The sequence below is a fragment of the Hoplias malabaricus genome, chromosome 13 (genome assembly GCF_029633855.1).
Source record: "Hoplias malabaricus isolate fHopMal1 chromosome 13, fHopMal1.hap1, whole genome shotgun sequence".
Classification (NCBI taxonomy): Eukaryota; Metazoa; Chordata; class Actinopteri; order Characiformes; family Erythrinidae; genus Hoplias; species Hoplias malabaricus.
This window is the reverse complement of record NC_089812.1, coordinates 33631569-33659146: the sequence shown is the minus strand read 5'-3', so window position 1 is coordinate 33659146 and position 27578 is coordinate 33631569. Positions and strand designations below refer to the sequence as shown.

Sequence of the window (27578 nt, the reverse complement as noted above, 5' to 3'; positions counted from 1 at the left end):
ACTTAATGACCATGGGAAAAGAGGGTCCCTGAGAGCAGTTGGGCAACACTATGTTAACTCATTCTTCTCTTCGAACAATCAACAATAATGGGCTTTGAGCGGGGTGTCTAAACTTTTGACGAGATAGGTAAACAAGTCTATAGGCTACTCCTAGCAAATGTACTCTTAACCAATAGCGGCGCAGGGGGGCGGGGCTTGCGGGGGGAACTTCTGTCTCTCTTCACCTCTATCGGGCACATCTCTTCTAATGTGTGTGTGTTGAGTGTATAACGCCATGCGCTCCGAGTCGCGCGCCAGTGTGCTGTGTGCCGTGGCGCGAGGCTGAGGCTGAGTTGTCGTGGCGCGGCTCGCGGGCAGCGTGTGACTTTGCCGCCATGCGCCGCCGGTCTTATGGAATATAGCGCGCTGTGCCACGCTCCGCACGCCGCTTCCCTGCCGCCCGCGCGCCACCGCCTGCTCGTTCTGTGCGTCATGCTGTCGCTGTGGGTGTACACGCTCTACTTCTGCATGGGCTTCTGCTCCAGCGTGCCCGCCGAGCCCCACAGCCCCGTGCAGGCGCTCCACACCGAGCCCCCCACGCAGCCGCTGGGCTCCAGCGGAGTGCCCGAGGCGCGCGAGGATAGGACTCTGAATGGCACGGAGAGTAAGCAGCTGCCGCAGGCCGTCATCATCGGCGTGAAAAAGGGCGGCACGCGCGCGCTGCTCGAGTTCCTGCGCCTGCACCCGCACATCCGAGCCGCGGGCGCAGAGCCTCACTTCTTCGACCGCAACTACGACAAAGGGCTCGAGTGGTACAGGTCAGTGAGTGGCGCAAATAAAGCGTGGACCGCGCTGGTCAAATGATGAGGGTCGTATTGTCTCTGTGAGACCTCTGTGGACACCTGCTCATTCGGCGTAATTCTCTCTTCTACTCCTCAGGGAGTGGGTATTCTTTCCACCAAAGTTGGGATATTTCTGTTAGAATTTGGTTGTATTCAGACACGAAAGTTTAAGAATGTGACTTTAATTGAATGATACTGGAACCTTGTTGGTACGGATGCCCAAGTTGTATACGTTTTACACCAATACTAACTCTGTAGAAGAAACCCTGTAACACTATGAATTTTCAGATTAGTACATTATATAACTGCGTATTAACTCACATGATTTACCTAAATAAATCAATGAGAAATATTATCCACTGACGTTCACTCACATGTGAAACAAGCAGATAATTCTTCACATTATTTGAGGGAACCAGAGGTTGAGTTGAAAGTCTCTTCATTCGAATTCAAACGTCGAGTAGATGTTAATACCACTGTTAGTAAAGCTGCATATTAACACTGGAAATACAGGCACAGAAAAAAGGCGTCATGGCACTTTGAGTTTGGATCTTTGCATCATCAAAGTCTTTGTAGAACTCTTAAGACTATTACTAGACTGGACATATGGGCCATTCTGCTGACCATTCACAATCCACACCAGATTAATGCAGACGGATTAAATAATAGCCTATAGATTATGGCTAGACCATGCTGCTGTAAAAGTGGTTACAGGCAGTTTTTTAAATAAAAAATAAGCCCTTTATTAACAACAAATAATCTTACTTAATAATAGTTGTATAATAAGTATGAAGCTGTACAGTGAAGTGGTTAAAATCTGTTGTAAATCGATAGGCATTAGACTTTAAGTGAAACTTGTAAAATGAAAATAAACATTACCATGTGATCTCCTCACATAGCCATAGAGACGGTATAATATTAAAACATGAGATAATTCATTGGTTTTTATATATTGTTTATGAAAATGTAAGTGACTCACTTTTAATATGTAGCTAACCTCAAGTTTCTTCATATTTAGGAAATGTTCATGCACAGAAATTTCCCTCTGATAGCTCAGGAAATATAATGGGGAAATAACTGTAGACAAAAAAGGAGAAATGTCTCTGTACCAGGAAAAATATTTATTTACAGTGTGAAGATGTTTAGTTCCTTTATTTTTAGCTCCATTACAGATATTATACGTGCAAACTGAAATCGTGGTGTGTAGCATGAGCATTTCTCAGAACCGATCTTCCCACACAGAGAACAGTTTGATGAACTAGACCTAAACTGAACTTGTAATCTCAAAGCAAACAACCTATGTAAACATATTGATTTTGTAAAAGGGCCCATGGTCAGTTTCTCTTGCGCAACAGCGCTGATTGCTGCCAGTTCGTCTGACCCTTACCTTTCATTCTTCAGAGCATATTTGTTCGAATATGAGCACCACTGCTGAGGCTTTTCTTTAGGTGCAGACTCTACAAAAGCGTGTTAATAATGGCAGTTGAACAGGAGTTCAACCTTGTGGTACAGATCATTAAGGTAGGCGTGTGGGATCTGGCGCCCCCTGTGGTAAAATTCTTTAATGTGAGTGAGTATGTGAGACGTAGAGCTCTTTTTGGTACAGATCTTAAACAAGAATATCATTGTGAGATCCTAATCATGAGTGAGTATATGAGTGAATAGGTGAGTTACAAAAAGTTTGAATTTTAAATGCTATGGTTACCGTAGTTACAAACTGTTAGAATAGGCTTCAACGTTAAATTGTGTTACATTCACCTTATCAGTGTGAAGCTCTGGGTGGAAACATACTATTTATTTATGTTATTATTATTAATATCATTCTTTTTAGATGAATCCTGGCTAAAAAAATTACAATGGAATCTGAAATGTACCAAAGATATACCCTAGTGGTACACCCTGTTAGAACCTTGTTTTTCTGGGAATGTAGGGCCATAGACAAATGTGAACCCTTTTATTTATTCAGAATAAAATCCAGGGCCGCTTTATTGACATTGACCTGTGTGCGAACTGCAGAAACTTCACTCTTTATCTTCCTCATTTGTGTAGGTGCTTTTTAATATCACCCCACATTAATGATCTGAGCCACGTATCAAAAAGTAATCTTCGTTAATACAAAACCCTATTGTATTGTATTTGTATTCTCCTGTAAACGTCGTTGTGGGGAAGAGACCGTAGGTCGTACTGACACCCTGGAGGTGTACTGGAGGGTAGATGTAGTTTGTGTTCGTCTTGGTGGACAACAAACATTACACTTATTGGCCTAATGGTGGCGCTATAGCGAAGGGAAATGTGTTTAGGTTCATATGTCCTACACCGTGAGGCGTAGAGACGGAATTTTTTCCCCACATGGATTTTGAGCTAATTTGCATAATTTGCAAAACCTACCTTTACGAACTAGTCTGTGGATTTTTGTCCAGCTCTCCTGGTTGGGGTGCTTTATTAGAGGGTGCTCACCTCAGTTTTACAGGAGGAATATAAGGAGCATTTACATGACTGACCGAGCTTTACTGGATGAACACAAACCACACACCAACACAAATCTCACTACATAGGACACCATTATTAGGATAAATGTATATAGCACAGAGACAAGAAACAACTCAGGGTTCACAGTAGGCCTTTACACATTGGTGTAACACAGTTTCTAGGTAATGGTTATTTAACAAACATACATGTACACAGACATATTGCAGTGGACCAATGTAGAGGAAAGTGAACTGCTTTTAGAGGCTCTCACGCTCCCTGTAGAGCAAAGTTAAAAGATACTGGTACTTAAAAGCACCTTGGAAGCAGGGTGTTCAGTGTATAACTTTAAAAACCTATTGGAAGTCTATGGCTTGCTGTTTTTCACAGAAACCGCCGTCCAAGATCAATCCTAGGCATCTGGGCCCATCCTGAATCGAATGGGGGCCCTCCACAGTGAAATAATAAGACTTTCTTTCTGAGGTCACTTATGAAATCTAGAGATGAAATGTTGTAAATAACAGGGTGTTTTGCTCATACAAACTTCTTCTGTGATGTGCTCTGAGAGTTAACGGGTAATTTGTCTGCTTTGCTTGAGTAGCAGCTCCTATTGTATTGGGAAATTTCTGTGAGGATATGATGGCATGAGTGAAGTCATGCACTGATATTTAGATGACTAGTTTGGCATCACCTTAAACTGATTCCTAAAGTAGTGGAGTGTTCTATCGCTCCAGAAAATGCTTCAATGTGGGTTTATGGGCATTTATATCCCTTTTGAAGACCCTGGACAATGAGTATGGTGATCTTTAGAGTGTGCAGCTGCTTCAGAGCAATTGCTTTTGTTTCTGGTTTCTCTGTGGAGATCATATCAACAGGGTTTTCTACAAATGAACATCAATGTCCACAGAACGTGCAACTGAATTTAGAGGTTAAAAATGATGCCTGAAAACATAACGTATTTCATGCAGAATGAAGTACAGTCAGTGTATTGAAGCGACTGAAGGCTACTAATAATGTGGATATCGTGAGCAGTGGTAACGCTTGTTGATACTCCGTGTTCTCCAGGTAAACCAGGCCCAAAAAGACCAATGGCCTAAGTAACAGGTGACTGTCCCACTGCAGAGAGCTGGAGGCAGCCCAGTGGAAACGTTGAGGGCAGCAGCATGTAGGCTTGTTTAATGAATGCTCTGTCCCCTGAGCCAGCGCGGCCAGCTAATTAAAACATCTCTGCCTCGTCAGGGCCATGCACCACTGCCTGACCTCCAGCAGCTACTCACACAATAAGCGGTCCCTAATGACTGCTCAGGGCTCCGCTAACTCCACTGACTTCTTTGTTAATCGAAGGCAGCAGTAACACCTAACTGACCAATAATAACCCTTCACTCTCTGGACATCATGTGTCACATCACATGCCTTTCAGCTGCCGTCTCTGCTGCATGCAAATCTCAGATTTTATATTAACCACATACAAGTTACAGAAATGAAAGTAGTTTTGTTGGTTGAAGTGATTGTGTAGATATTTATTTATTTCGCTTACAAACTACATTTTTCTACAAGAAAATGCACAAAAAGGCACATGCCACAGGTCAGCTGTATATTTGCTATGATTGAACAAAACAATAGTAACTTTACTGATCTGAGGTTGTCTGGTTATTTGGAACAAAAAATTACATTCTGTCAAACCTTCTGTACAGTGGGCAAAAGCACACTAGAAAGCAGAAAGATTTGATTTTGTATAATGACTTGTGTAGCCAATACGAAAGTGTATGGGCCATAATTTATCTGCCTGCCGATTTAAAAAGGCTTTAGGGACAGTTCTCAGAATTGATCAAATAGGGTTGATCAGCCAAGACATTTTAGAACTAGAGCTAAGATGTGTTTTCCCTGTGTCTGCGTGGGTTTCTTCCGGGTGAGTGTCTGTGAGGAGTGTGGTGTGTTCTCCCTGTGTCTGCGTGGGTTTCCTCCGGGTGACTGTCTGTGAGGAGTGTGGTGTGTTCTCCCTGTGTCTGCGTGGGTTTCTTCCGGGTGACTGTCTGTGAGGAGTGTGGTGTGTTCTCTCTGCGTCTGCGTGGGTTTCCTCCGGGTGACTGTCTGTGAGGAGTGTGGTGTGTTCTCTCTGTGTCTGCGTGGGTTTCCTCCGGGTGACTGTCTGTGAGGAGTGTGGTGTGTTCTCTCTGTGTCTGCGTGGGTTTCCTCCCGGTGACTGTCTGTGAGGAGTGTGGTGTGTTCTCCCTGTGTCTGCGTGGGTTTCCTCCGGGTGACTGTCTGTGAGGAGTGTGGTGTGTTCTCTCTGTGTCTGCGTGGGTTTCCTCCGGGTGACTGTCTGTGAGGAGTGTGGTGTGTTCTCCCTGTGTCTGTGTGGGTTTCCTCCAGGTAACTGTCTGTGAGGAATGTGGTGTGTTCTCCCTGTGTCTGCGTGGGTTTCCTCCGGGTGACTGTCTGTGAGGAGTGTGGTGTGTTCTCCCTGTGTCGCGTGGGTTTTTGTCGCCCTGTGAAGGACTGGCGCCTTGGTCCAGTGTGTGATCCCACCTTGCGCCCAGTGATTCTGGGTAGGCTCCGGACCCACCGCGACCCTGAAGTGGATAAGGTCCAGTTACACACAATGAATGAATTAATGAATGAACTAGAGCTAAGATGCTAATAACGTTAGCTAGACACCAGTAGTAGCAGCCAACTTGATGTGTAAGTTTTCATCATTCGTTGATACCTTTCATAGCTTTCCATTTGTCTAGACGGCCCATTCATTGTTAACTATCGTTAAATGTCGCTTTAATGAGTTTTTAGCTAAACCATACCTTGAAGTATATTTCTGTGGAGGAATGCTGGGTATTGGCCCACTGACTGGGGGTGGGGGGTGGAGGGGTTTGTCTTTTGCGGGCACTAAAGTGTCAGATGGCTGCCTTTATCCTGGGAGCCCCACTGACTAATTGTGAAGCAGAAGCTTGGAGAGAGGAGCAGGCAGTGAGGAGCCCAGAACCCCTGTGGAGATATTCAACCAAATCTACACTGTTGGACCAACAGGGTGGGGGCAGCCATGTGGTCCCTGATGGAGGCCCAGGGCACAGCAGGGTTTTTCAGCAATAGTCGTGGTATTTATTCAGTTGTCTGACTTCTAACCCACTGAACCCTGGGCATAATTATAAAGTTATTCAGTCCTTAACGTTTGCTTCAGAAAGTTTCGTCCTAATCAGACACGTCTGTAGCGTAGGCATTAATTTCAGCGACGGGAAACAAGAACCAGCTTGATTTGACAGGAGATCATGAACTTCTACTCTTCTCCAGCCCTCCACTGTGAGAAGACAACATCACCATACGTCTGAAAGGATGTGTAACTTTCAGGAAGCTCTAATAGAGCAAAAATGAATGAAAGGCAGTTTTTGACTTCTGTATAAACATTGTACAAATATAACGTAGTAACGAAAGCGAGGAGTTGAAATGCGAGCCCATATTTTAGCCCTTGTGGGTTTAAGGGGTTAAGAGAGTCAGCAAAACACTGCACAAATGTTTCAGTTCTGACTGTTGATGTGTTGATTCTCTGCATGTTTCAGGGAGTTTCACCATCACCGCTGTAAGTGCTCAAGAAAATACGACTTGGAGAAAAAGCCATAACATAAAACAACTGCTTTTTCTATAGAGCTGTAATATTCTTTAGTTCATTACCACATTCCCTGGCAGTGAGTGAGAACTCAGTTGCCAGGAGCCGTGTGTGAGTGTATGCATGTGTGTGTGTGTGTGTGTGTGTCTCCATGTGAGTGTGTGAGGGCGGCAGATGCCTGGAGTAAATTGAGAGAGACTCTATTGAGAGCTCAGTAGAGGCGCTGGAGCCCCTGAGGCGTGCATTAACCCCAGTGAGAGAGAGCATGCAATTAGACTCAATTGTGTTGTTTCTTCCTTCACTTTGTATGCAAATGCGCTCAGGAGGGTGAAAGTGCTTTCTGACGAACACTGTGTGAACTCTGGGTAAAGAACAAAAAAAATATATATTCCCTGGAATGATTTAGCCCGGGAGGAGATTCTACACCAACTTTTTTGCCGTCGCACACTTTCTGCAGTTGCTCTTCCCTTGAGTAGAATTAAGTAGAATTACGTAAGCCCAGGCCTTACTGAGAACCTGTTTTCTACCATGTGCAAAGTTCCATTTGAGATATAAAAACATTAACACAAGTGTTTTTATGCACAGTGTATGTATTATAAAGTAATAAAGTGAAACTAAATATCATTCATTCATTGTCTGTAACCCTTATCCAGTTCAGGGTCGTGGTGGATCCAAAGCCTACCTGGAATCATTGGGCGCATGTCGGGAATACACCCTGGAGGGGGCGCCAGTGCTTCACAGGGCAACACACACACACAGACACACATTCACTCACACCTACGGACACTTGAGTCGCCAATCCACCTAACAACATGTGTTTTTGGACTGTGGGAGGAAACCGGAGCAGCCGGAGGAAACCCACGCAGACACAGAGAGAACACACCACACTCCTCACATACAGTCACTCGGAGGAAACCCACGCAGACACAGGGAGAACACACCACACTCCTCACAGACAGTCACCCGGAGGAAACCCACGCAGACACAGAGAGAACACACCACACTCCTCATAGACAGTCACCCGGAGGAAACCTACGCAAACACAGAGAGAACACACCACACTCCTCACAGACAGTCACCCGGAGGAAACCCACGCAGACACAGGGAGAACACACTACACTCCTCACAGACAGTCACCCGGAGGAAACCCACGCAGACACAGGGAGAACACACCACACTACTCACAGACAGTCACCCGGAGGAAACCCACGCAGACACAGGGAGAACACACCACACTCCTCACAGACAGTCACCCGGAGGAAACCCACGCAGACACAGGGAGAACACACCACACTCCTCACAGACAGTCACCCGGAAGAAACCCACGCAGACACAGGGAGAACACACCACACTCCTCACAGACAGTCACCTGGAGGAAACCCACGCAGACACAGGGAGAACACACCACACTCCTCACAGACAGTCACCCGGAGGAAACCCACGCAGACACAGGGAGAACACACCACACTCCTCACAGACAGTCACCCGGAGGAAACCCACGCAGACACAGGGAGAACACACCACACTCCTCACAGACAGTCACCCGGAGGAAACCCACGTAGACACAGGGAGAACACACCACACTCTTCACAGACAGTCACCCGGAGGAAACCCACTGGAATTTTGCAAAATAAACTTCAATTCTCTGTAAACAGATAAACACTTTATTCAGTCAAACTACACATTTAACTAGAGTATAGTATTTTAGTTGTCAACTCCACCAGGAAAAAAGTGCCAAGAAAATAATTTGTTGTACACTTAAAAATAAAGGTTCCTTAAGAAAACATGAAGCCAGCCCCAACATCTTTATGATCACCAGAATGTTCACCACACTCGGAGGTATTGGATTCTGTTAGTGGATCAGGCCTTCTGGTTAGAACTGAAGTAAAACACTTTTATAGTGTAACAGCATACTTTCTACAAAAACAAACATTGTGAGCATTGCACCAAGTCATAAGCGCCTTCACAAGCGCACATCATTTCTGCAGTTTCCTTCTGAATGTTGACAAATCACAGGGTTTGTTTTGTTGTGACTTTGTCTGCACTGTTCCCCCAGCTGCCAGGTGTATGACACTGTGAACAAGCCTCTGCGTAACGTCTGCGGTTGTTCGTTTTCTCCACAATTACGTCACATTGTTCACCAAAGCCAGACAAACATCATCTCCACAAGAAGAACGCTGAAGCCTTCATTCTGATGGCACCACAAATGACAGACTGTCAATGCCTAGCCTCAAATATAAACTAGAGTATAACTGGTAAATTTGATTCATTTTAAAAGTTTTTCTGATTCCTCTGAACCTAAGTGTCCTCCTCCAGCTGAAAGCCCAGGTGGCTAAGGGCCAGTTAAACTGGAAAGAGAAATGCCTTTTTATTTCTCTTTATCTCCTGGCAAAGGAGGTTTCTTTTTTAATGGGGGTGTATGGGGGATGCAGATGGAAAATAAGATTGGGCTGTGCACATATGATAAGATGACATATTGTCGCCATGAAAGCAGCCCGCAGCACCCGAGCTTGTTTTTGATTCGGATCTGGAATGTGTCAAAGAAGCTGTCAGATCATTTGAAGTGGCTGCATACCACCGCCTCGCGTGCCCTCTTGTGTGGTTTGAAAAAGAGGGATGTTCTCACAGAAATTCCTTCTAATGCACACACACACACACACACACACATAAACAACCGTGCATTCACAACCTCAACTTTCTTTACATGCACCCCACCACAAAGCTCAAATTTCCAGTTGGTAACTGACATGATTTACCTTAAGCAACATGTTAGAATAGACTACACACATTCATCATCAGTAACATTAAAACGTCTGGATTCTTCTTACTGTGTACAACTGCCAGCTGTTCTCTAATACACAGAGAAATTATGTCAGTTATTTATTTTTCTTTCATATGTCTGATTATAAGGAAGGTTTTGCCGTATCTGGACTGGATTAAATTTCCTCGGGGTCCTGGGGTAATTCTCTATTTTATGGCGCAGTCCTTTTTCCCCTGAGAAAATTACAGGCTGAAATACCTACTCCTTTTTCACTGAACTTAGTGGTCATTCAATACATTTAAACCTTTCTGGATCCAAATCTCTGTGTTTTTAACAGGCCGATCTCACCTCAGATTGGATGAAATAGGGGTTTGGATCACTGCTGAGCACCTTATTTAGCCTTTGAGTGCAGGAAGAGAAACCATATGAAAAGTTACTTGGTGTAAGTATTAAAAGTTCTTTGGACTCCAACTGGGAAATTGTTATCAGCAAAAGTAGAAAAATAAATCTGATAAGAAAAGAGAGATCATGCAGCTAACAAAAGTAGTGATTATAATGGCAGCTGCTGGAATATAGTGTAGTGGTATATTCCTGCAGCTGCCATTATAATCACTACTTTTATATTCAGATATGCACACTTTCATTAACCTTTAATACTGCCAGGATTTATTTTATTACAAACTTGCTTGTCCTTTAGGTTTTTATAGCCATCCAAATGCAGGAGTTTGTAAACACAGGAAGCATTTACAATTTTTATTACAGACGTCCCCTTGAAAGATTATTCAAATCCAAATAGGGCTTATGTAACATTCATAGTTAACCTGGTAAATCTAATTACTCTGATAAGAAATCTAACATACACACTTAGCTAGTTGCTAGTGGATGGACTGGCATGACATTAGCTTGCTAATAAAAATAAATCTAACATACCCAGTAAACATTTAGCCGTTGATTCAACGTTGAAATAACGTAATGACTGCCGTCTAATCAACGTTCTCTTAAGGTTGAAAATGAAAGTTGAAAAGACGTCCAAACACAGACATTGAAAAGATGACTATTAGACGTATTTTGGACGTCCAATGACGTTATCGATTGGTCACCACTTAACTAACTTATTAAGATGGATTTTGGACGTCCATTGACGTTTAAAATAAGTCCTTGACGGACAGACTGCATTTAGACCTATTTTGAACGTCCAGGGACGTTCCTTGTTTACTGGGTACACATTAGCTAGTTGCTAGTGGATGGACTGGCATGACATTAGCTTGCTAATAAAAATAAGTCAACTGCTTTTCCATTTTACTTATTCTAGGGTGACCAGACTTCCTCTTTTACCCGGACATGTCCGGGCGGAATTTCACAAACGTCCGGGATTTTATTTTTCTAGAGCTTACATAGAATTTCAAGAAGCGTTTCGTTCACAAACTAGTCCCGCCCTCCCCTACTCTGATTGGTTCGCTTGAGTGAGAAGGGGGCATGGTGAAGTAGCCTAAAATCTTCTGATTGGACGGTCTAACTGTAGAGCTACCATTATTGGTCGATAACTTTCTCTATAAACATTTAATTGGTCAGTCTGCACATCGGTAGTTTTCCACCCCCCCAGAGATGTGTCCTCTTTTTCACCATCTCAGATCTGGTCACCCTACTTATTCCGTTTTATGTATTACTTACGCCTGATACTTCAAAAAAAGCTTTGTGTGGGGGTCAGTTGTGTTTTTGCATTTCTAGTATTCAGATGCTGATTAAGCCTAATTCTAGATTACAACAATTTTTGGGTTTCCTCCAACGGTATATGTCTAAACAAAGCAGCACAAAAGTCTACAATGAGTCTTTATCTCTCTTAAAAAATCTTGGTAACTTGATTGTTAACTTTAAACAGTTCTTTGTGTTATGAACATCATTAGCCATTAAGTCAAAACCTAAAAAATATCATAAAAAGTTTGCATACTTTGCAGAATTTTTTTCAGTGAACGTGTAAAGTGATGATATTCAGAGACAAACAGTCTGCTTTGAACTAGCACTCCACTTGTGTTGACTCAGCAGCTGCTAACTCTCCAGTGAAGCGTCTGTGTTCTGGTGTAAATGAGTGCTTTGTCACTACTGCCACCCTCTCACAGTCTCATTAGAGCATCCCAAGAGAACTTCACACAACCAAACACTCTTGTGTTTAGAGCTTCTCTAAAAGGCATCAACTCCAAGCCTTTGAACATTTTAGCTGATAGCAGGTAATGTAAACACTGCTTTTAGAGACAGCTCTTCAAATGCTAGCTCTGCAGGGTCTGCATCTACAGACATACCACACTTCCCCCCAGACACAACACAAACCAACAATTTTACACACCCACAGCCCTTTGCTTTGGCTCTGTGAGAGAGCCGGAACACTATGTGAAAGATATGTCAGTGACTTGCACTAAACAAGAGGTCATGAGCTTCACCTCAATACACTCTTCATTTGTAACTGACATCCGTTTTCCACATTATAAATATTACAGCAGACAGCATATATGCCTACCTTGTACTTATTTTGAGTATTTGAATATTGCTTCGCCAAATGTATTTCCTAGATATAGTCATAAACATTCAATTAATAGAACATTTCATTCACTCATTATCTGTAACCCTTATCCAGTTCAGGGTCACGGTGGGTCCAGAGCCTACCTAGAATCATTGGGGAATACACCCTGGAGGGGGCGCCAGTCCTTCTAATAAAACATTTGTCCACCATTATTTATATTTAAACATTATATATCTAATCAAGGGCGGCACGGTGGCGCAGCAGGTAGGTGTCGCAGTCACACAGCTCCAGGGACCTGGAGGTTGTGGGTTCGATTCCTGCTCCGGGTGACTGTCTGTGAGGAGTTGGTGTGTTCTCCCCGTGTTCGCGCCCCCTCCAGTGTGTATTCCCGCCTTGTGCCCAATGATTCCAGGTAGGCTCTGGACCCACCACGACCCTGAATTGGATAAGGGTTACAGATAATGAATGAATGAATATCTAATCAAGGGCGGCACGTTGACACAGCTTCAGGGACCTGGAGGTTGTGGGTTCAAGTCCCATTCCAGGTGACTGTCTGTGAGGAGTGTGGTGTGTTCTCCCTGTGTCTGCGTGGGTTTCCTCCGGGTGACTGTCTGTGAGGAGTGTGGTGTGTTCTCCCTGTGTCTGCGTGGGTTTCCTCCGGGTGACTGTTTGTGAGTAGTGTGGTGTGTTCTCCCTGTGTCTGCGTGGGTTTCCTCCGGGTGACTGTCTGTGAGGAGTGTGGTGTGTTCTCCCTGTGTCTGTGTGGGTTTCCTCCGGGTGACTGTTTGTGAGGAGTGTGGTGTGTTCTCTTTGTGTCTGTGTGGGTTTCCTCCGGGTGAATATCTGTGAGGAGTGTGGTGTGTTCTCTCTGTGTCTGCGTGGGTTTCCTCCGGGTGACTGTCTGTGAGGAGTGTGGTGTGTTCTCTCCGTGTCTGTGTGGGTTTCCTCCAGGTGCTCTGGTTTCCTCCCATGGTCCAAAAACACATGTTGGTAAGTGGATTGGCAACCCATAGGTGTGAATATAATCACTATTAAGCAATGGGATTCTTCGTCTCATGCAAATTGAATATAAAAATATGAACCAAAAACCTTGCTTGAACAAACCTGCAGGGGGAGAAAGCTGCTTCCAGTCTATGTTGCTGACTAAGGAGGAAAAATGCAAGGTTACTACATCTCCCCTTTGCTTTGTTTCTTAGTTTAAGGTGCAGGGATTTTCGTCTGCCTCTGCATAATTCATGGATCCAGGTTTGTTTTGCTCGGGGACTAAGTGGAGCGAGTTTGATCGGGAGTAAGTTTGCAGGTCCCTCGAGTGGAGCCAGAAAAAGCCCATGGCGCTGTGGTTGTGTGTCCAAGAGATGGAGAGGATAATTGCAGAGATACTGATATGCTGCTTTCTGTCCCACACACCCCTCTCTCATTAGCTTTGTGCCTTTTTTTCACCCTCAGTGATAATAATAATGGTCTACAGGGACCCAGAGAGAAGCGGTATAGCATTACATAAGCACACCCTACACTGTTTTTAAAGGACTACTCCAGCATTTTCAGCAGCCTCATCTCTGTCTGTTGCATCTGTAGCATATGGTTGTTTAGAGAACTGAAAACTCACTCATAATTAATGGCAATGGATAGATGCTTCAAAAGCAAGTTTTTGCAGTAGCACATTTTATGTCTTATATTTTAAGTTTCTCTAAAGGATACGTAGACTCAGAAATGACTCAGAAAAAAGTAATATGCAGAATGTTTTGCAAACTCCTGTGCGATCACTAAGGTCTTTTTCTTATTTTGGTGTCGTAGTTAGTTTTGTAAACATTTTATGTTCTTTTAATGTTATTAATTGTCCGCTCTATTTGGTTGTGTGCTACATATGCAGCCAATAGCTTTTACAAGGTTTTTTTTTTTAAAGAAGCTTTTACAACATTTTTTAATTTTTTTTTTTTTTATTGAGAATAATATGTGGCGGCACGGTGGCACAGTCACACAGCTCCAGGGACCTGTAGGTTGTGGGTTCGATTCCCACTCCGGGTGACTGTCTGTGAGGAGTGTGGTGTGTTCTCTCTGTGTTTGCGTGGTTTTCCTCCGGGTGACTGTCTGTGAGGAGTGTGGTGTGTTCTCTCTGTGTCTGCGTGGGTTTCCTCCAGGTGACTGTCTGTGAGGAGTGTGGTGTGTTCTCTCTGTGTCTGCGTGGGTTTCCTCCAGGTGACTGTCTGTGAGGAGTGTGGTGTGTTCTCTCTGTGTCTGCGTGGGTTTCCTCCGGGTGACTGTCTGTGAGGAGTGTGGTGTGTTCTCCCTGTGTCTGCCTGGGTTTCCTCCTGGTGACTGTCTGTGAGGAGTGTGGTGTGTTCTCCCTGTGTCTGCGTGGGTTTCCTCCTGGTGACTGTCTGTGAGGAGTGTGGTGTGTTCTCCCTGTGTCTGTGTGGGTTTCCTCCGGGTGCTCCAGTTTCCTCCCACAGTCCAAAAACACACGTTGGTAGGTGGATTGGCAACTCAAAAGTGTCCGTAGGTGTGAGTGTGTGAGTGAATCTGTGTTGCCCTGTGAAGGACTGGCGCCCCCTCCAGGGTGTATTCCTACCTTGCGCCCAATGATTCCAGGTAGGCTCTGGAACCACCGTGACCTTGAACTGGATAAGCGGTTATGAATGAACGAATGAATGAATGAATGAACAAATGTGAATTACATCATGATTATCTTCGGTTAGGAGTGTGCCACACACAACTGGTCACTGCAGAAACTAGTGCCTCTTTCACACATGAACTTCAGAGAAACTCTGGAGTATCGGGTCTGGAGCATGCTGGAGAAACTCCAGAACATTTGTTTTCCGAATTTCTGTATTTGGGAGGAATGTTGTGGGTGGTCGGTTTCACACAAATTACTATTACTTGTGTGTGAGAAAGGGGCATAAAAGTGTTTTACACACCACATAACAATTGTACTGCAAAGTGACTAACCTCCTGAAGGTGTGTGCAGATTTGTTTTAAATGTGTCTTGGGTGTTTTATGTCTATAATTTGTATCCTGATATAATCCAAATACTCAAGATGAATGAAAACAGCAGGTGTAGACAGGGTCTAAGTATTCTTTTATGGTACTTGTCAGTTATATCTTTCCTAATGTATTTACCAAACTTTTCTAGACTTCTCACAACACAAAGAAGTCTGTCCTCTCTTTTCTGTTCCTTTTCTCCCTCCTTTTTTTCCCTCCCCTCCCACTAAATGCTGAGATATAATCGCTTAAAGTTTGTTTTGCAGTAGAGATTACTAACGGCCCTGCCAGCTAATGCCTATAAACATGTCATTTGTAACCACACTGACTGTTTGTAGGGCTTTTGTCTCTGTTATCCTCTGAACCCCTGGGCTAATTTTATTTGGAATGATCCGTCAATGTCGAGTCAAAGAGAAAATGTAAACATGGCATTCGGATAAACGACTCAGTGACATGAGTGTGACTTAGCTTAGCCTACATGACATCTTTTTTAAATAGTGTTGCATGCAGTACATATTTTTCAGTTGGCATTACTTAAAAAACAGCTGCTATTTTTGTGCTATTCAGAGGTGTGTCTGTAATACTGTGTGTATTATGCTGCTGGTTAGAACAGCTAAGGTTGTATGTAGGTGTGTGTGTATTAGTGTGTGTCTGCCAGTACTCTCTGCCTCCACTTTAGCCTCATGTATCTCACTAATGCTGGAAAGCAACTAGCTGTGCCTAAATCCCTCTTGGCCTACTTCAGCCATACACCAGTGCGGGGTAAAGTTAAAGGGCTAATTTGCCAATTAAATAGACCACTTTGACCCTGCTCACTGAGCCAACAGGAGAATCATGATTCCTTTTATTTGAAATTCTACACCCCGTTAATTGCCATTTACAAGGTTTATATGATGTATGGCTCATGAATTATGTTGGTCACCTGAAACAAATGATGCACTTATTCAATATATTGTAGATTTTTATTAAATATGATTTACACATTCCTCATTCAAATAAAGAGGACAACGGAGGAACTTAATGTCTCTTTACCGTAGTGGTGAAAGGAATAAGGTGGGTAAATATGTACAAAACAACATAACAGTCTAATTTTTTTATATATTTTGAAGAATCAGTAGAATATTCCTCTAAGCAGATCAGACACTGGTCACATGTTATCAGTCCACATTCTCTCTGTTAATGGTTAAACAGCCACTCAGCAGTGGGCTGGGGAACAGTGGAACTGTGTTCTCTGGGTTGACAGACCCCCTTTCAATATCTATGGGGTGAGCTGAAGTGGCATTTGTGGTCCAGTACAAATCATTGGTATCTGACCTCACTAATGGTGCTTTTCCACTACATGGTCTCTACTCAGCTCAACTCTACTCAGCTTTTTGCTTTTCCATTAGGCAAACTAATACCTGGAACCGGGTACTTTTTTAGTAAAGTGGTTCCAAGCATTAAACATGGCATTTCAAAGCACTGATTGGCCAGAGAGACTTGTCAGTCATGCTGAAATGCAGATATCCAGAACAAGCTAGCCACCTGTAAAATCTCCAAACTACAGCACAGATCATTCATTCATTATCTGTAAGTGCTTATCCAGCTCAGGGTCGCGGTGGGTCCAAAGCCTACCTGGAATCATTGGACACAAAGTGGGAATACACCATGGAAGGTGTGCAACACACACACACACACACACCTACGGGCACCTTTGGGTCGCCAATCCACCTACCAATGTATGTTTTTGGACTGTGGGACGAAACTGGAGCACCCGGAGGAAACCCACGCAGAAACAGGGAGAACACACCACACTCCTCACAGACAGTCACCCGGAGGAAACCCACGCAGACACAGGGAGAACACACCACACTCCTCACAGACAGTCACCCGGAGGAAACCCACGCGGACACAGGGAGAACACACCACACTCCTCACAGACAGTCACCCGGAGGAAACCCACGCGGACACAGGGAGAACACACCACACTCCTCACAGACAGTCACCCGGAGGAATAACATTGTATAACGTTACTGCCTACAGTTCCCAAAAGAGATGGTATTTTGTGAAGGCACTGGCTATATTTCTGGAAGTGAGTAGATTGGAGTAGTGTAGGCATCATGCAGTGGAAAAGCACCAAGCTCTCATGGCTGAATGGTACCAATTTCTCACAGAAACTAATGCAAAGCATTTCTATAAGTAGCGTAGAAGAGGGAGATGTTGAAGAGGAAATGGGTCTAGCCAAAATGCTTATGTTTGAATGCTACATTACTTTGGTTTACTGTACCGTATCATTACCCTGATTTCAGTGCACAGCTAATAAAATAAACAGAACAAAAAAAAAAAACAACAACTAAAGAATTTCTAGGAACATTTGTAAACCTCTCAACATCAGCATGTGCCTCAGTTGTCAGCATTGGTCAGAGAGGCTCATTGAATCTCACTGATGGGTTTTTAATGGATCTGAGCTCTTAAACAACGGCATGGTTGTTTTAACAGATTGTTTTACTGTAAGACTCTATCGTGGACTTTGGAGGTGCATGGAGCGAACAAGCTTGTATTGCCTTGATGAGTTGAGAGACAGTTGTGATGTCATTGAGGAGGATTACATGAGTGCTATGAGAAGGATTAAAACCAGTGTAAGGGGACGTCTGTCTTTTCTTCAGCGGCTAAATATAACCCAGTGATGAGGCATGTCATCGCCACTTTGTGTGCAGTAATTCTGTGCTTCTAAATATCAGCCCAAAGCTGAGTGTGAGAGGCTGCTTGGTATTTGTCTGTAGATGCTCTCATTTAGCCGAGTGACAGTTGGTTATAGATCTTAAAGACTAACCTTTCCAAAAAATACTGTCTGGACGGATCTAATCTGCTTGCTCCCCTGCTGAGGTAGAGCTGGACGTTCATTCATATCTGTTGGCTTTGAAGGAAACACAACACTCACCCCATAATTAAACAACTTCTCCTGCTGATTATATGATATACACAATGTGAATATAAAGATAATACGTATCCTTAAGGTAAGCAAAGTAGAGTTCAGTTTACCTTAAGACGTATTTCATCTGTCAGTTTAAGGTGGGAACTTTGTGGATGGACTGGATACCTGGGATTAAAGAAGATAAACACTGGAAGCCTCGGGAAGCCTGTTTATGTAAAGATGTGCCTTGCAAGTTTTGGCATCATGAAAAATGTCTTCACTGTCTTGCAGATACCTGTCCTGTATTTTCTTAACAGGATTAAGGCCCAATAGGAATCTCGTGTTTTAGGCCATAGATCACTGCAGACGATTTTAAAGACACTCTCAAAAATAAAGGTTCTTAATGGTTCTTGGCGCGGCCATTTGACAGTGTTCCATTATTCACTCCTAAAGAAAATAAAACCTAATCCATCCTAAAACCACAGATGGAGTGTATTTTTTGTCAAGCTTCATAGCAATTTTGATGGATGATTCCTAAAAGGCTCAAGCCTATTGACCAAAAGTTCTACGTGGACCTTTAACATGTAATATTTCCTTAAAACGTATGGTTATTTGCACTTTCTAATCATTTACATGAACATCTACTGAAAGGAATTTTGTACTAGGACCAAACTAACGTGAATAAATTCCTCTTCCTCAAGGGTATATGGAATAAAATACTTCACTGTTAGCATCCACAAACAGAGCAAATGAGCTGATACTTGGAGAGTCATCGTTTGCTAACAGACTTGTCTTGTCTTGTCTTGCAGAGAGCTGATGCCCAAATCTCTGGAGGGACAGATCACCATGGAGAAGACGCCCAGTTATTTTGTGACCAAGGAGGTGCCGAGCCGCATCTACGCCATGTCGCCAGACACAAAGTTGATCGTGGTGGTGCGGGACCCGGTCACACGGGCCATTTCAGACTATACTCAGACTCGCTCTAAAAAGCCTGACATCCCGTCCTTTGAGAGCCTGACCTTCAAGAACGTTACAGCAGGCCTTATAGACTCCTCCTGGAGCGCTCTACAGATCGGCATGTACGCCCGCCACCTGGAGCGCTGGCTCAGGTACTTCCCCATCAACCAGATACTCTTCGTTAGCGGAGAGAGGCTTATCACTGACCCAGCGGGCGAAACGGCCCGTGTCCAGGACTTTCTGGGTCTGAGAAGGGTGGTCACCGAGAAATATTTCCACTTTAATCAGGCTAAGGGCTTCCCTTGCCTAAAAAAGCCCGACAGCAACAGCAAGCCCCACTGCCTGGGCAAAACCAAAGGGCGCACCCATCCAAATATCCACCCAGAGGTGATCCAAAAACTGCGAGACTTCTACAAGCCATTCAACAAAAAGTTCTACCACATGGCCGGACAGGACTTTGGCTGGGATTGACGAAGGCAGTCCTCAAACCAACTTTTTTTTCTTTTTTTAGAAAGATTTTATTTGTGTAAAAAAAAATAACAAAAAACAGAAGTCTATTTTATGATAATTTATTGCAGTTAATTCACTCGGATGCCTGTCTGTTTGTTGTATATATTGTAGGCCACAACTTTTTACATTTTTTTATGTAAATGTGTGAGATTATGTGGTAGGCTTGAGGGTTTGTGTTACCAAATGGGAAAAGCATTGTAATGCATTCAGATGAGGAGAAATATCCAAAAATGAAGATAAAAGCACAAGGAAATTTGTTACGGGTAAACAGCGAGTCATGCACAGAGAAAATGATGTTAGGACTCCTTCCAGCGAGCTAGCATCTCTTTAAGAACCCATTCTCACAGGAGTAATGCCCCCCATGTTTAATCTAATTTCTCCAGGAGGCCATTATGTTGTGATCTTTTCTAATCATTGGATTAATCTCAGAGGTTAAAAGCGTCTTTTATGAAGGGGTCAATACAAGGTCCCAGCTGATCTGTTACTGGCTCAGGTAGATCAATACGCTAATTGTTGCATAGCATGTCAATTATGGTGTAAAGATGGGACGACTCTGGTTTAACCCCAGCTGTAAAAGTGGATCATGATATTGATTTAAAACATGGATGGGTTTCACAGTGATTTTTAGGCTTTCTTGTAACATATAATGATTTCATTGCTTTATCACCATCTCTGAAAAAAAAAACTACCAGAAGCATGGGAACTGTTGAAACTCTATCTAATGCTGCCAAAATGTTATATCCTTTTGACCAGAAAATCCAGATAACAAACCTCTACATGCCGTAATTTCACATTCATGCTCGGGAGGCAAGGTCATAGCGCAGAGTCCTTGGTGTTTTGATGAAGAACGGGAAAGGGAGGATGAACACTCCTGAATTCTCTGGCAAAGCAGCTGCACAAACAAGCAAACGGCCATCTGAATGACCTCAAATACAGATCCTGAAAAATAAATTAAAACATAAATAGAATGAATCTCATTATTCAGAGTGAGACACAGATCTGTTCTTGTTTGGACTCAAGGTCCAATCTCTCAGTGAAGGAAGTTAGAACAGGGAGGAGATCCATCATGCCACAAAATATTGCATTATTAATTGATTTGTTCAGTCTAAGCTGGACCTGTTTATTTTCAGGCTTTGTTCAACAAGTTTTTCTGGAAAGTTTTCACATGTTCATATGGTTGAGTTTTATTCAACCCTATAAAGCTGTTAAAATGTGGCTTTTGTATCTTTTTTTTGACTCAGAATGCTCCTTATGGTTTTTCAGGAGAAGCCGAAATGTGGAATACACACTATATTGTGATATTTGATTGTAGGGATTTATTTTCCAACTTTGAAAAAATATGCCATGAGGGGAATAAGATGCTGAATGCTTTGTGCTACAGTATTCCCCTGCAGTGATAAAATAAATCTATTTTACCAAAATGCCTTTGTTTTTCTCCTATTGTTCTCTCACAAACACTCAGTCTGAAAACAGAGTGCCGCTCTGTGTGTTAGCTTTTGTGTTCATTACATAAAGTTCATTATTCCACAACAGAGAATTAGCTACTCGGAGGCCAGGGTTTTGCCACAGAGCTCTGCGTGTGACTACAGCAATTTCCCTCCATATGTTCTTTTAAGTCAACCAGATAATGAGCTACGCTACACTGTAGCTGCTAAGCTAACAAGGAGAAGCTAACCATGTTCAACTGCTTGGTGTCCAGTGTTAGTTCCTTTTACTCCTCCCCCTTTAGCTCTGAGGCTAATGTAGCATAAAATTAACTGGCTGCAGTTAGCATTGTAGCATTTTATTCTTTAGCATATCGTAAATTTCTCCAAAATTAATTTGAGATTTACCTCAATTTCATGATTACTAATGCACTGCAGCATTCCCCATTTTACATGGTTAATAAGGCATATAAACACTAGGTGGCTAAGTGTTTATGACTTCGTAGTATGTGAGAAGTTCATGACTGCCAAATTAATTGATAGCTTAGGCATAAAAATATGACATGCAGAAATGCAATATACATATTGTCACTGTCCAATGAGAAACACGTATAATGCAATTTATACTTTACTACTTATTGATCGACCAATAAAAATCTCCATAATTATTTGGAATCAAATATTTTTGACTTCCACTGAACGTTAAGTAGTTTTTCCTTCTCCTGCAAAGTTGTTTTTCTGGAGATAAATGTTTTTCATTGCTCATGGATGATTTAAATCTTTATCCAATCTAGTCTTTACATTTGTTCATTCATTCTCTGTAAGCGTTTATCCAGTTCAGGGTCACGGTGGGTCCAGAGTTTACCTGGACTCATTGGGCACAAGGCAGGAATACACCCTGGAGGGGGCGCCAGTCCTTCACAGGGCAACACAGACACACACACGTTCACTCACACCTACGGACACTTTTGAGTCACCAATTCACTTACCAACGTGTGTTTTTGGACTGTGGGAGGAAACCGGAGCACCCGGAGGAAACCCACGCAGACACAGGGAGAACACACCACACTCCTCACAGACAGTCACCCGGAGGAAACCCATGCAGACACAGAGAGAACACACCACACTCCTCACAGACAGTCACCTGGAAGAAACCCACGCAGACACAGGGAGAACACACCACACTCCTCACAGAGAGTCACCCGGAGGAAACCCATGCAGACACAGAGAGAACACGCCACACTCCTCACAGACAGTCACCCGGAAGAAACCCACGCAGACACAGGGAGAACACACCACACTCCTCACAGACAGTCACCCGGAGGAAAACCACGCAAACACAGAGAGAACACACCAACTCCTCACAGGTCTTTACATTTACTAAAATTAAATTAAATCATGTTGATGTTGATCCAAAAGAAAGTTGAGGGTTTGGAAAACAAAAATAGTGAATTACAAAGAACAAAACCCACATTTTTTTTATATGTATAAGGAATTATGTTCCAGAACATCATGATTTGCCTGAATTTTCTTGACACATTCTCTAACCGATATACAGAGCTACGATTGAGGTTTAACTTTGTCATTCTATTTGAACATAATCTAATAACCTATTTGATTATTTTTGTTAATAAGTTTGTTATTTTTGCTGATTATAATTATTGCAAGACATCAAGTAACACTTCACTCTTTGGCAAATAAGATCTGGTGTGTCTAAATGATGGCCCTTTTTTGGCCTAAGAAATGATGAGATACTCTTACTTCATTGAGAAGCCTTTTCCTTGTCATTACACTAAAGATTAAGATTTCATCAAACAAAAAACAATCTTCTTACATTAAACCCCAACCTTTACTTAACTTCTATTACCTAGTCGCAGGTAATAAAAAAAGCCTCATTCCGGTAGCAAGCTGGCAGCCAGAACTTGCTCAGGAGACACCTTCTCAGCGTTTAGAGGTGGTTGAGGAAATTATGTGTGTGTGTGTATGATAAAGGGAGTGGAGTCATGTTATAATTGCCATGCTCCCAGCTGGGGAATTGTTGTTTGCATAGATACCCGCAGGCTGTTGTGTGCAAAGCTGCTGTTGTTTGAAGGTTGAGAAAAGCAGAGAGTACACACCTGGCAATTGGCAACATAAATCTGCTCTCTTGTGTGACTCCGGGCCTACGGCAAGTGTAGGAGGCCAAAAACCATTGTGTTGGGGAATGGGGATTAGCAACAACAGACAGTAACTGCAGTTCAATTTGGGGTCCTTTAAGTACTCCGCAGTCCATTTATTTCATGTAGTTGTTTCAACTAGTTATTTTAACTAGTTCTAAAATTGACATGTATTGTCATTGTAAAGTACACGAAAATGACACATGTAAAGCTTAACGCAATAATATCACACACACAGAGAGTCAATTTGTTAAAAGGCCTTTCTCTATATAGAATACTAGAAAAAGGGCTGGGAAAAACATAATTTTAAAAACCATTATTCCACTGTTTGAGCAGTAAATGTGAGGAGGACATTGCAGGTCAATTTTGAAAATCTAGTGAAAATGACATATATTTTGGTACTTTTCTCTAATGCATGTGCATGAACTGAAGTGGAGTTGAATGGAAACCAGGGCCAGCCTTCAGCCCACTTAGCAATGGAAAGTTGTGGTACTGCAAACTGTAAGATAAATCAGTATAATGCTTGAGGCTTCCGTTGAAATTATAATTGATTTTTTATTTTTTTTCAATCAATCAAAATTATTTTTTCTTTTAGCATTAGCACAGAATATCAGAGAAAAGTCAAGCAAGAAAAAGCTGTCAGTTCTTCACTTCAACAGTAAAATAATATTTTTTAATGTAGAATCCATCTATTTACTTGTTAACAATCTTAATACTTAATAATAATCTTCATATAATAAATGTTGTGTAGTCCAGCAATAGCCATATTCTCTCAACCTTAAAAGCAGTCTATATCATTATCTGTAAGCGCTTATCCAGTTCAGGGTTGCAGTGGGTCCAGAGCCTACCTGGAATCATTGGGTGCAAGGTGGGAATACAAACTGGACACAGGGAGAACACACCACACTCCATACAGACAGTCACCCGGAGGAAACCCACGCAGACACAAGGAGAACACACCACACTCCTCACAGACAGTCACCCGGAGGAAACCCACACAGACACAGAGAGAACACACCACACTCCTCACAGACAGTCACCCGGAGGAAACCCAAGCAGACACAGAGAGAAAACACCACACTCCTCACAGAGAGTCACCCGGAGGAAACCCAAGCAGACACAGGGAGAACACACCACACTCCTCACAGACAGTCACCCGGAGGAAACCCACGCAGACACAGGGAGAACACATCACACTCCTCATAGACAGTCACCTGGAGGAAACCCACGCAGACACAGGGAGAACACATCACACTCCTCATAGACAGTCACCTGGAGGAAACCCATGCAGACACAGAGAGAACACATCACACTCCTCATAGACAGTCACCCGGAGGAAACCCACGCAGACACAGGGAGAACACATCACACTCCTCATAGACAGTCACCCGGAGGAAACCCACACAGACACAGGGAGAACACACCGCACTCCTCACAGACAGTTACCCCGAGGAAACCCACACAGACACAGGGAAAACACACATCGAACCCACAACCTCTAGGTCCCTGGAGCTGTGTGACTGCGACAACTACCTGCTGCGCCACTGTGCCGTCCCTAAAAGCAGTAAACATCCTAAAAAATCTAAAAGTGCCGAACATCATTCATTAACTGAACCTTGAGACTTTTTTTGATGCACTGGATGGTGCTGCATGTCTCCAGCTGAAGCCACAGTCCCATGTTGTGTTTAGCAAACGGCAGGTTGTCTACCCTGAAAGATGTAATGGAGTTAGTGACTTAGAAATGTGCACAATCCACTAAGCCACTTCAGCACAGCAATCTTTAATAGGCCAAGTACACTGATCCAGAGAGATTACATGCCAGCTGGTCAGGTGGAGCGATCTAGAACAGGTAGTGCTTGAGTCAACCACATTCAAAGTCGATGGTAAAGGCTTCTTCAGAAAGCAGCAGAGCACAGGTAGAGGGATAAAGGTGTAAAGACGGCTTAAAGGTTTGTGTACAGCCATCTTGATTAAATTTGTATTAGCCCAAATGTCATGAGTAATCCTGCTTGGAAAATTTCCTTGAAAGCTTTACATATTAAGAGACGTAAAGTACGAATTCTGTGCATATGTGAATGGAATGCCAGGTTTGCAAGAGACAACGCCGTAGCTTCCAGTTGAGCAGGAGAAGTATACAGCCACTGGTGTTTAGAGGGATGAATTTTCCATGCCTTTCTTTGGAATGCAACGGACATAATATTTACACAAACCCTACTGTGAATAAACAGGATTGTGTCTTTAGCCAATTCCACAATTAGTTCCTTTTTTAAGACAATGCGTCATGTGTAATCCCTTTGTGTCTCCACTGGGACTGGCCCCATTGCTAATCTTAATCCAAGAGGAAGGGCATGTGTTAATCTGGGCAGTGCTAGGGTCTGTGCTAGAGTGAGGGGAGAATGAGATTTACTGCAGGATTGGTCAGGAGTATGGTTAAAGTGCTGCTGATGACAGGTCTGTCAGAAACGGCATTTAATCCAGCAGCAAAGGGAAGACTTACATGGAGGAAATGGCTTTATAACCTAAAGAAGCCTGAGGCAATGATTCTCTGGAGGAAATAAGAACTACAGTAAGGAAAGACTTGATACACGGAACAGACATAATACAAAAAGACCTCATTGTAGATAGCAGAGCTGATTTTTAATAGCATACACAGACTAAATTATTTTATTTTATTATTTTTTTTACAGTATTCAGTAGACTGGCAGAATTCTAAATGACCCTGAGCCTGTATAAATTCTCTTCCAACCAATACATGCCAAATAAAAAACTAAGGATAAACAAAACGCTTTTCTCACCTAAGTATAATCTGATTAATTTCAGTATAGAGACACAAACAGTTTGATAATATTCTGTCTAACACCAGCAGAAGCTTGAGCAGAACTACAGGACGCGCCATGCAAAATCACCACAAGGACTACATTTCCCATAATTCCCCAGCGCCTTTTCAAAAACTGGAGCCATTAACGCTTTCAGTCAGGGTCAGTTTCCTTCGTTTTGTTTTGTTTTGTTTTTTGTTTTGCTTGCAACGTGTATATTTCACATTCGTAAATATTCTAAAAGTCAACCACACAACGGACAATGTAAATATATTTTATAGCGTTCTCAAATTCATGTTTTGAGATGGGGGAGGCGTGGGGCGTTGTATGCTTATCTGAACCTATGTATGCTCTTAGGTCCCTTGTATCTTTATTTGCTACACAAAATATGGGAATTTCTCTTTTAATTCATCCGAGAACTTACATTTCCGTTTCGGCATAGCTGCTCAAGATGAGGGTGGGTACATGAGCTTTGCCTGACGTAAACAAGGACTACTGACGTGCAGACTGACCAATTAAATGTTTACAGAGAAGGTTATCGACCAATAACGGTAGCGCTACAGTCAGACCGTCCAATCAGAAGATTGTAGGCTACTTCACCACGCCCCCTTCTCGCTCAAGCGAACCAATCGGAGTAGGGGAGGGCGGGACTAGTTTGTGAACGAAACTTCTCGAAAGTATATGTAAGCTCTAGAAAAACAAAATCCGGACGTTTGTGAAAATCCGCCCGGACATTTTTCTAAAAAAGAGGACATGTCCGGGTAAAAGAGGACGTCTGGTCACCCTACATACAATCAGATTCGCAATAAGAGGGATACCGCTGGGGCCCTCTAAACTGTACAAGACATCATCTAGAAATGCCCCCAGTCTAAACCCAACTACCGGCCATTACCAAACTCTACCCTGACAGCATTCAACTTTATCCCATTAACCTGTGAATCAAATGCACCCTGGTACAATTCTGTTCAAATCTGACTCCATTCTGAAATAATTTCTGACAAACTGTGGTCAGCAAAATTCCACCCAACTGCGCATACGTTATAAATAATAAATAAATCCCTCCCCTTCTCTCTGAACTTGACTGAAGCCCTTAATAATTCTTATAATTGACAGTCATTTTCAAATCTACTAATTTAACATATTAGAAGTGCTTAATACACTTTGATGGATTGTGTGACATTAGTGGCTTGAGTGTTTTTAGCACAAGTGCTTTAATAAAAAAAAAATCTTTTCAAGAACAGAAAAGCCTTGTTTTTGTATTGAATCCATGACGGATTCTTCACATAACTCTCGTTTTCTCAAAAACTTGGCATCTGATATGACAGAGAACTTTGTGTTTTTTGTTGATAACACCTTATTAAAAATATTTTATACCATCAAGTAGTCATAGTTTCCAGACTATTTTTTTTCTAAAATAGGATTCATTATTAAAACATTTTTAAAACAAAGTCCGTGTGATAATTGAAGGTACATTTAATATGTGATAAAACCAAGAGTGTTGTATTTTTTTTTCTCTTGAAATATGCTAATTGTCTGTTTAAACAGTGAAAATGAAGTGCTAACTCATTCTGTCGCCTGCTTCATTCACAATGAAAACGCTGTCCTTTTGTGTGAAACGTTCGTGAAAAATAGGCTAATAAATATGCTTCAAAAATGACATTACATTAACTCCAATCAGACGTACG

General features: G+C 42.7%; 1 protein-coding gene across 1 annotated transcript; it reads left to right on the top strand.

Annotated features, from left to right (window-relative positions):
• The first annotated feature begins 263 nt into the window (after window positions 1–263).
• Window positions 264–20907, top strand: hs3st3b1a (heparan sulfate (glucosamine) 3-O-sulfotransferase 3B1a). Its single transcript, XM_066642069.1, has 2 exons — window positions 264–797; window positions 18840–20907. Exons 1-2 carry the CDS (start codon window positions 391–393, stop codon window positions 19456–19458), a joined length of 1026 nt encoding a protein of 341 aa, XP_066498166.1. The 5' UTR covers window positions 264–390; the 3' UTR covers window positions 19459–20907.
• Window positions 20908–27578: the final 6671 nt, after the last annotated feature.

Coding starts and splice junctions, on each gene's coding strand:
- hs3st3b1a (XM_066642069.1), top strand. CDS start 391: ATGGAATATAGCGCGCTGTGCCACGCTCCGCACGCCGCTTCCCTGCCG. Junction 798..18,839: donor AAAGGGCTCGAGTGGTACAG/GTCAGTGAGTGG, acceptor CTTGTCTTGCAG/AGAGCTGATGCCCAAATCTC.